Below are 8,650 nucleotides of genomic sequence, written 5' to 3' on the forward strand. Positions count from 1 at the left end.
TACTCACCTACTGGAGACTGTCCATCTTTGTCCCGGTTCCCAGCTCACTGGGGCAGAAGTTGCCCTTTGTTTAGCCTCGTCACACTAAGAACCTTTATCCCTCATTTCTCACAACTCCACACCCAGAAAAGTCAGTGACATCAATGTTGGCTTTTCTGTCAATCACATCTCTTGCATCTGACCCCCTTTTTTCTACCCAAACAGTGATCACCCTGGGTTGGGACTCTCATCACTTTTTGCCTGGATTATTGGAACAGATTCTGAATTGGTATCCCTGCCTATTCTTCCCCTGTCTCAGTCTCTCCTCTAGATTGAAACCCTAAGTGATACTCTGACTATGGTATGTCTCTTTTCCACTCCAAAAACTCCAATGGCTCCCCATTACATCTAGGATAAAACAGAAACAAACTCCTCTGTTCAGCTTTTAAAGGCCTTCATCACTTGGCCCCAATATATCTTCTTCCACCTGCGTCCCCACCCCCACTGGACATTCATCCCCCTCCTGGACAGTGAAAACTAGCCTCTTTATTCCTCACCTATGAAAGGTCATCTCTTGTTTCTGTGGTTCTGCACCAACTGTCCCCCCCATTCCTGGAATGCACTCCCTCTCACTTGAACCTCTCTTAACACCTAGCTCAAGTACCACTTTTGTCCAAAGCAATTAACACAGTGCCAAGCACATAACAGACACTTAATAAATGCTTATTGATTGACTGCTTTTCCTTTAGGCACCTCCAAATCTTCCCAGGGGCAAATATAGAACTGGATTAACTGGGTGGGCTACCCCCAAGTAATGAAGAACTTGTGAAAGAGGTACAAGATGGGAAAGGAAGATGGTAGAGACACAGGTGAACTCCTTCCATTCTCTAGAGATATCTGTACAGGAGATAGTTGGGAACATAGAAACAGGAAGAGAAAAGGGACTGCTTGTAGAGAATTTCAACTACAATTTAATGTTGATGCACAATTTCTAAGTTTGTGAGTATGTCCTGAAGGTTAGCTGTGTCCCACATTCCAAGCCAAAAGAGACCCGTTGTTCAATTTTTCTCTGTCAAAATGCTTTCTCCAGCAATAGCTGGGAGATGGTCCAAGAGATGTTTCATGTCATTTTAGCTAAGAGTGGGAAATTGGTTATTCTCCTCTGCTCTTCTCCACTGTCAGGAATGATACTGCCTTTTTCTTCTCTTTCTTCAAAGAACCCAGGAATCCTGGAAGACTATTCCTGCTCATTTCTCCATGATCCCATACCAATTTTCTTCTTTTACCCCCCACCCGAAACCAACCAGGATCAAATCTCAGCTATGGGCTCCTCCACCCCATCTCCCACCCCAGGAAACTATGTTATTTCATAAGGGACTCTAGTGCCATGACCCAGAGAAGCATGGACTACAATTACAAGCAGTACATATGTCTGGAATCAAAACTATTGGGGTGCACACCCCACCTCCACCCTGAGGAAAATATCTAAGGATTATGTAACCCTCCCTTCCCTGGTCTTCCTCATTATTATTCCTACTAATAATAATCAATCACAAAGAACATAATTTTATCCACCTGTGCAATAATCACCTGAACATTAATTATAAAAGAACAATACAACCTGTCCTCAGACTGGTTCTATCTGAACTCCATGTGATACAAGAAGAGACCTGAGAACAATAATAACATTCACAGCTGACACAAAGTGCTTTGACGTTTAGAAAGCCCTTCACAAACATTATCTCATGTTATCTTTATGCTATATCTACTTTGTACAGATGAGGAAACTGAGGCTCAGAGAGGTTAAGCTATTTGCTTAGGGTCACAAAGTTAGTAAGTACCTGAGGCAGGATTTGAACCCAGATCTTCCTAATTCCAAGGCTTGAACTCTCTATCTTGAACTCTACGACACACTCTTCTCCTCTCTCTGTAGAATGTAGGCCTAATTAGCTCCAAATCCTGACAAACTTAGCAAGACCAATTATGGTATTTATGAAACTGGGAACATGGTGTCAAGTCTCATATCTGTCACTCTCTGCTTATGGGACTCTCAGGTCCTTCATCTGCCAAATTAGAGGGTTAGACTAGACAGCCTCCACATTAAATCTACTTCTAGCTCTAACAATCTATGCATTCTAGGCTACCAAAGTGGAAGGAAAGAACAAACTATGGGGAGAAGTTGGTAGAGCCCGAGGCACAAGTAGTACAGACAGTCATTTAGCTAGGAAGCAATGGACTCATCCCCCAAATATCTCCTCCATCTATCCATCAGGGATGCCTGAAATTCCACCAATATAGGACATCCATGCCTTTGGGTTAAGCGTCATCTTCCACCTGATTCCTTTTAACATGAAAATGTACTTCAGAGAGATAAGTCATTAACCCTGTAGTATACATTAGTATATCAGATTGCTTTTCTCACTGAGCAGAAGAATAAAAGGTTCCATAGGGCCAAAGGATCTGAAGCTAGAAGAGACCTTTGAGCTCAACCTCATCATTTTTACAGGTGAGGAAACTGAGACACAGAGAAAATTGGTTTGCCAAAGGCCTCATAGGTAGATACTGAGCCCTATTCTGAACCCAGGTCCTGAGTTCCCTCTATTTGCATGGCTCTTTCCATTACATATGCCATGCTTGGGGCACAAGGTGAGGAGAAGGTGCTGAGAAGGACAAGAACGGCAGTGAAAGCAGGCTCAGTGGTCTACCAAAACACAAAAATGTGGCCTCAGTCTTGCCTAGTGGGGCTGAGATGTCACAACTGCAGAAATTGGGTAGTGTGTGTGTGTGTTTTTTTTTTTAAACCACAGTTCTGTATCCATTCTTAGCCCTTCTTCAACCTCTTCTTTCTTCCACCCACTTAAGGGGGGGAAGGGCATCTGAATCAACAAAAGGAAGCCAGAACCAGGGATGAGAAAAAGGTGAAGAATGTAATCACAGCAATATAAGATTCCAAACACTTCATTTATACACCAGCTCAATTATCTAGGCATAGTTGATGTATAATGAATTGTAAATTCTGGGTCAGTTCTTCCCTGTCTAGCATGCTCCTATCCTGCTGTGTACAAGCAATGAAAACTCCTAATGATAGTCTAAGGCCAGGAGTTCTTAAGCTGAGTCCATGAACTTAGGGTTTTTTCCTTTCTCTTAAAAATTGATAACTATATATATCATTCAATATAATTGGTTTCCTTTGCAATCTTATGTATTTTATATGTTTAAAAATATTATATGAGGAGGGCCTACTGGCTTCGCCAGACTTGCCACAGAGGGCCACCCAAAAAAAGATTAAGAAAAGGTTAAGCAGATAAGAAGTAGGAAGGTGAATCTTGGGTGGGGTGAAGCTTGTTAAAATCAGAGAATCCATGCCAAAGATAAATAGCCTGGCACACAGTAAGCATTTAAGCTTTTCAATTCATTTAAATAAGAGACATTTAGGTTATTTGCTGTTACGGTTCATCCCTACTACTGTCCTCCTCCAACAGACAAAGGGGAAGTCAGAGGATGTTTTAAGACTCACATAAATCATATCCACATGTGTTCCTAGACACGAAGATATGGGAAAACTCTAAAAGACACCCTGGCTCTTGACTCTCCTCCTGGATTCCATGTTTTGGTTCAGTCAGCCACACTGCCCACTCACAAAGGAAACCATCAATAAGTATTAACTGGGTTTTGGAGACCAGCCAGAGGGGCCATAAATCCTAGGCACTTGACTAGGGCTGGGTCAGAAGAGAAAAATCCAGGCCCTCATGTTGGGGGAGCCTCCCGTGGGTGCCTGATTTTCATCCCCACCCCCCTCCTTCAAGGTCCAGGAAGAGCTAGTAACCTGGCCAGTTCATTCCTCCCTAATCTCAGTACAAGATAAACCTTTGCTTTGACCCCTATAGACTAAAAGTATGAGGGAATTTCTACCTCCCCTGTGTTCAAAGGGATCTGGTTTCAGATTCTTTCAGAAAGGCAAAGAGGGTCTGAATTTCATTCTCCCTATTTCCTTATCCATTTTTCTGCTCTACCAGACAAGAAAAAAACCAGAGACTGAAGGAACAGGGATTCATTCTCAATAAAACCAATGCTTTGGCCAAATGACCTCTGGAGTGCCCTGCCATTTCTGAGACTCAGTTTCTTCATCCATACAGAGACTTGAATATCCCTCTCCCTGTCCATTCCCTGCCGCCCTCACCTTCTCCTTGCCCCCATCAGGGACAGGGAGCAACAAATTATAGGGCTAGGCTAAGGCAAAGAACAAAAGAGAATGAATATTCTGTTAAGAATCCAGAAACTGGGACAGGATAAAGGAAGAAAAGTAACCACTGCCTATTGGGAGACATGGTCTGGTGAGAGCAGGACCAAGGCATCCATCTGCTTGAAAGAAACTCTATTTCCTTTGCTGGGGGGCAGGAGACAAGGGGAATGATGGGTGAATTCCAATGCCAATTATGCAAAATTACCACTGCACAAATATAATTTAACTGAATTAACATGTGAGTTGAATAAGGGCTACCTCAAGGACAATGCATCAGGCAGCCACAAAAGAAGAGAAAAAAATCCAGGGAGAAGGGAGACACACCTCCTTACAAACATCACCTATCCTGTTTCACTCCAAACCATAGCAGCTTGAAAATCTATGAAACCAGACACACCCACGCTGGGTAAAGTTCCCTAGAGGAGCCAGAAAACATAGAACCACACAACTCACCCTCCACCTCCTCTCCCTGGGGAAACTCTACGAACAGCTGGGTAGTGGGGTCAAAGAAGTGTGGGGCACACATGCTTTGGTATGGGGACATCTGTGGCCCTGTGTAGCAAAGGGCCAGTGCCCTTTTCTGGTCCCAACTCCTCCTCCGACGACGACCTGGCCTCCCTCAGACTTGGAGATCAAAGACAGAAGCAAAACTAAAAGACGCTGGGGGCCACACCAGAAGTAAGTTGGGGTCAGAGCATGTAGGATAGAGGAATGATCTCATTAGAGGCTCTCCTGGGAGGTGAGTCTCTCCATAGCAGAAAAAGCCCCTCTCTCAAAGAAAGGCATGACTCTCTGGGTGGTTTTCATTTGAATCTTGCTCCACAGGAGGAACCTGAATAAGGAGGGGGAAGGGCTGGCCCAATCATTTTTTTGTTGTTTGTCCAAAAAGTACCCTGCATCAATCTTTTAAGAGCTCAGGTGCATCTCTGATGCTACAGGACACAAAGAGAACCAGAAACTTCCGAAGATAATCAGAATAAACAAAATAAAAATAAAAAGCAGGACCTCCCTGGATTCACAACCCTGTCACATAACTTCGTTCTCACCATCCTTCACACCATCGCTCTTTTACATGGTACTTCTAGGGAGACTAAGTGATTGCCTCACAATGAACCCGTGAGGTAGAGAAAACAATACTATTATAATCCCCATTTCACAGATTAGAAAAACTGGAGGACCGGAAGAGTTCGTCAGTTTTTCCAGGTTCATACAGCAATTAAGATCGTAACTCGGACTCCCAATCCACTTGACTCTTTCCCTATTATCTTCTGGCTCCTCACTGGCATCAAAGAATCTCCAACTTCCTTAGAGGGATCATCAGCTAATGTTGCCACCCTCTCTATAAAGCCTTTCCTGATTTTCCCTCAATGGTTATTTCTGTCTCTCTTCTCAAACTACCTGGTATTTATTTTAAGTTTTTTTGGTAGCATGGGTGCCGCTCTCCAGCAGAATATAAGTTCTGGGAGGGCAGGGGCTATTTCCCCGTTTATTCCCATGTACAATTAGTTAAAGCACCTAGCATATGGCCAAGGGCTTCATGAAGACAGGTGGAATTGAAATATGTCCTCCCTCCCTCCCGCAAGGTTCAGTCGATGAGTGATCCAAGGTTCAAGGGCTAAAGTCGTCACCGCCACCGGCGGCGTCCCGGGAAGCCAAGGACGGGCTGTCGCCTCTCAAGGGCAAGGGGCCAATATCCCAGACCACGTCCGGGAGCGGTACCCGGCGGGGGATGGGGGTGGAACGCGAAGGGGCCTGACACCTGCGGAAGATGGCACAGAACTGGGAGGAAACGCCTAAGACGACCGAGCGAAACGGGATGGGGCGGGGAAGAGGAGCAGGGCAGGGAAAGAAGGGATGGGGGGCGGGACTGCGTCCTAGCCGGCCGCTGCCCCTTCTTCTTACCGCGCTCTCCCCGTCGGGGTGCAGGTCCACCAGAGTACACCAGTTGCGCGTCCCGTTCATTGTCTTCCGGCTCCGGACCGCTCCGGAGCGGCTCCTAAAAGGCCAGCAGCCAGCTCCGCAGCGGTCCAGATCCTACGGGGAAGGCGGGAGGCTGAGACCCGCCCCCCTATATATAGGCACATCGAGCCGCGGGCCCCCAGGAGAAGCCACGCCTCCTCTTAGTCTAGGCTCAGCCAACTGGAAGAAGGCAAAGGGGCGGGGGAAGCAGCTAGGGGCGGGCAAGGCCAATCGGAGCCTGGCCACGCCCTCTTGGCGGCAGTTTCTATTTGCATAAAGGGCGGGGTTATGGCGCCACACAGGAGTGACTTCCCAGGTCTCCAATGTTAATTTCAGTAGTATTACTTTACAGCCCAGAAGGATAGAAGAGGTGCAAAGTACCCGAGAGCGAGAGCTCGGGTAAATGTTGTCCAGCCCCGGCTCGCTGAATGGCTAAGGAAACTGAGACCCAGGGAGGGGGAGTGGCCTATCTAAAGTCAGACAGGTAGTAAATAAAGTAGATTCTAGGTCATCTGACTTTCAGATCAACTTCTTTTTCCCTCCCTATGCCTTTCCTCTCCCCCTGGCCTTCCCCATTGTCTCCTTCTCTCTCCCCAAGCAAAGAATTAGTTCCCAGCTGTTCTGGATGTATGGGTGGAACCGAAGGTTGCTACCTCATGCCTTGAGGGGATGGGGGTGGGGTGTCAGAACTCCCCGGGGGAATCCAGACTGGAAATGGAAAGGGAAGATGTTGGAGACTCATCTCTGCTACTTGGTTTCCACATCTGTAAAAGGCTAAGAAAAAAATAAAGGTCCTTTCCAGTTCTAAACCCTACGACACCATGAGCCTGAGAGCTTTGTGGGGCTAGATGGCCCCTTTCTCTTCCCCCTGTAGTTATACACGTCAGCAAGTCCACCTCACTAAAGCTGAGTTTAGGCCTGCCTGTCAGGTGCCCTGATTTGGCAAGAACCTGCCGGTGGATGCCAGCTGGTTCTGTTTTTGCCCGGGTGGGGCTTAGAATCAACTGCAGCTGCTCTCCTCTATAGGCGATACAGGTGGGCTGAACTGCCAAAAGAGTGATTTGTACTCCCAGGAACTGGAAGGGCTTGCCCTCCCTCATCAGTCTTGAAACTTGATTCCAGGGAGCCATCTTGTATGCTTCACCGAGTGGTGGACTCTCCCATTTGGAAAGAATCTCACAGATTACCTAGTCACTAGATTCTAGTGCAAACTGGAGCAGACTAAGAATTACCTCGACAAAATCGTCAACAAATGGTCAATGCTCCATTTGAAGAGTTTCAGTGATAGAGATCATCACTAGCCATTTCAGTGCCAGCTTATTCCACTTTAGGGGAACTCTAACTTGGAGTTTTTCCTTTTCCTTATTATCTGCCTCTGCAACTTGTGTGCATTGCTGGATTCTGCCCTCTGGGGCCAAGCAGAACAAATCTAGCCTCCCTTTTACATGACAGTCCTTTCAATATTTGAAGATAATCAATATCATTCAAAGGCAGGTTGGTGGCATAGATGACAGTGCTGGATTTAAAGTCAAGGAAGCCTGAGTCTGAATCCAGTCTCAGATAACTAAGCTGTGTGACTGCAGGCAAATCATTTAATCTCTCTCAGCCTGTTTTCTTATCTGTAAAATGAGGGTAACAGCACCTACCTCACAGGGTTGTTGAGGATCAAATGAGATAATATATGTAAAACACTTTGTAGATTGTAAAGCACTAAATAAGTGTTAGCTGTTATTAGCTATTTTCAGGGTCCTCCCTCAGTCTTGTTTTCTAGGCAAAACAGCCCCAGTTCCTTCAGATGATTTTTGTATTCATGGCTTCCTAGTGCCCTCACCCAGTTAGCTGCACACTTCTGGGTGGACTCTGGTTTACCAACATCCTTTTGTGAAGTTTCTTAACATGTAAACAAGTAATAGCAAAGGAATGTAGGCAAGCATATCACAATTGTCATGTTGATAGCAATTTTAAAACAAAAGTACGAGAAGTATGAACAGGCAAGAAATTGCAAAGGCTGGTAAACAAAATCCCTTTCGTCTACTTAAACATCCCAAAGGAAGAGAAGACAAAAGAGTGAAGCTTTGGCATGAGACCCAGAGGTTCCAGTTCCCAGCCCAGGCATTCTACTATTCTAGGCAGGTGACTACCATGCTGGGTCACAAGTAAGTTAGGGCTCCTTCTCAGAATGAGCCATGATGAGTCTGGCATTGGAAGAATTGCAGGTGGCCCCAGGCATATTTGGCAATTTTGCTACTATCACACCTCTGTGCTGCTAGAACTCAAATCCACCAGGTACCCTGGCAGATAGCACAGAGATGAATAAGACTAGAGATAGCCCCATGCCTGAAGATAGGATAAGCTTTGGGGTAGCTTCCCCTTTCAAAGCAGATACTTTAACAGGACTGGCAAACTCCACTCCTCCCCCCTCCCCAGGAAGGAATTGGGCCCTATGCCAAGTAAGAATGGGTGGGGACC

The 8,650-nt window shown here is 45.9% G+C and overlaps 1 protein-coding gene across 1 annotated transcript in view; it reads right to left on the reverse strand.

Moving 5' to 3' along the window:
• Positions 1-6,369, reverse strand: part of TUFT1 (tuftelin 1) — a 40,409-nt gene extending 34,040 nt beyond the window's left edge. Inside the window, exon 1 of the mRNA XM_036767636.1 lies at positions 6,125-6,369. Within this exon, the coding sequence (XP_036623531.1) occupies positions 6,125-6,184 (60 nt within the window). The 5' untranslated portion in view covers positions 6,185-6,369. The remainder of the gene's footprint in view (positions 1-6,124) is intronic.
• Between the last annotated feature and the right edge of the window lie 2,281 nt (positions 6,370-8,650).

The sequence above is a fragment of the Trichosurus vulpecula genome, chromosome 7 (assembly GCF_011100635.1).
Source record: "Trichosurus vulpecula isolate mTriVul1 chromosome 7, mTriVul1.pri, whole genome shotgun sequence".
Taxonomy (NCBI): domain Eukaryota; kingdom Metazoa; phylum Chordata; class Mammalia; order Diprotodontia; family Phalangeridae; genus Trichosurus; species Trichosurus vulpecula.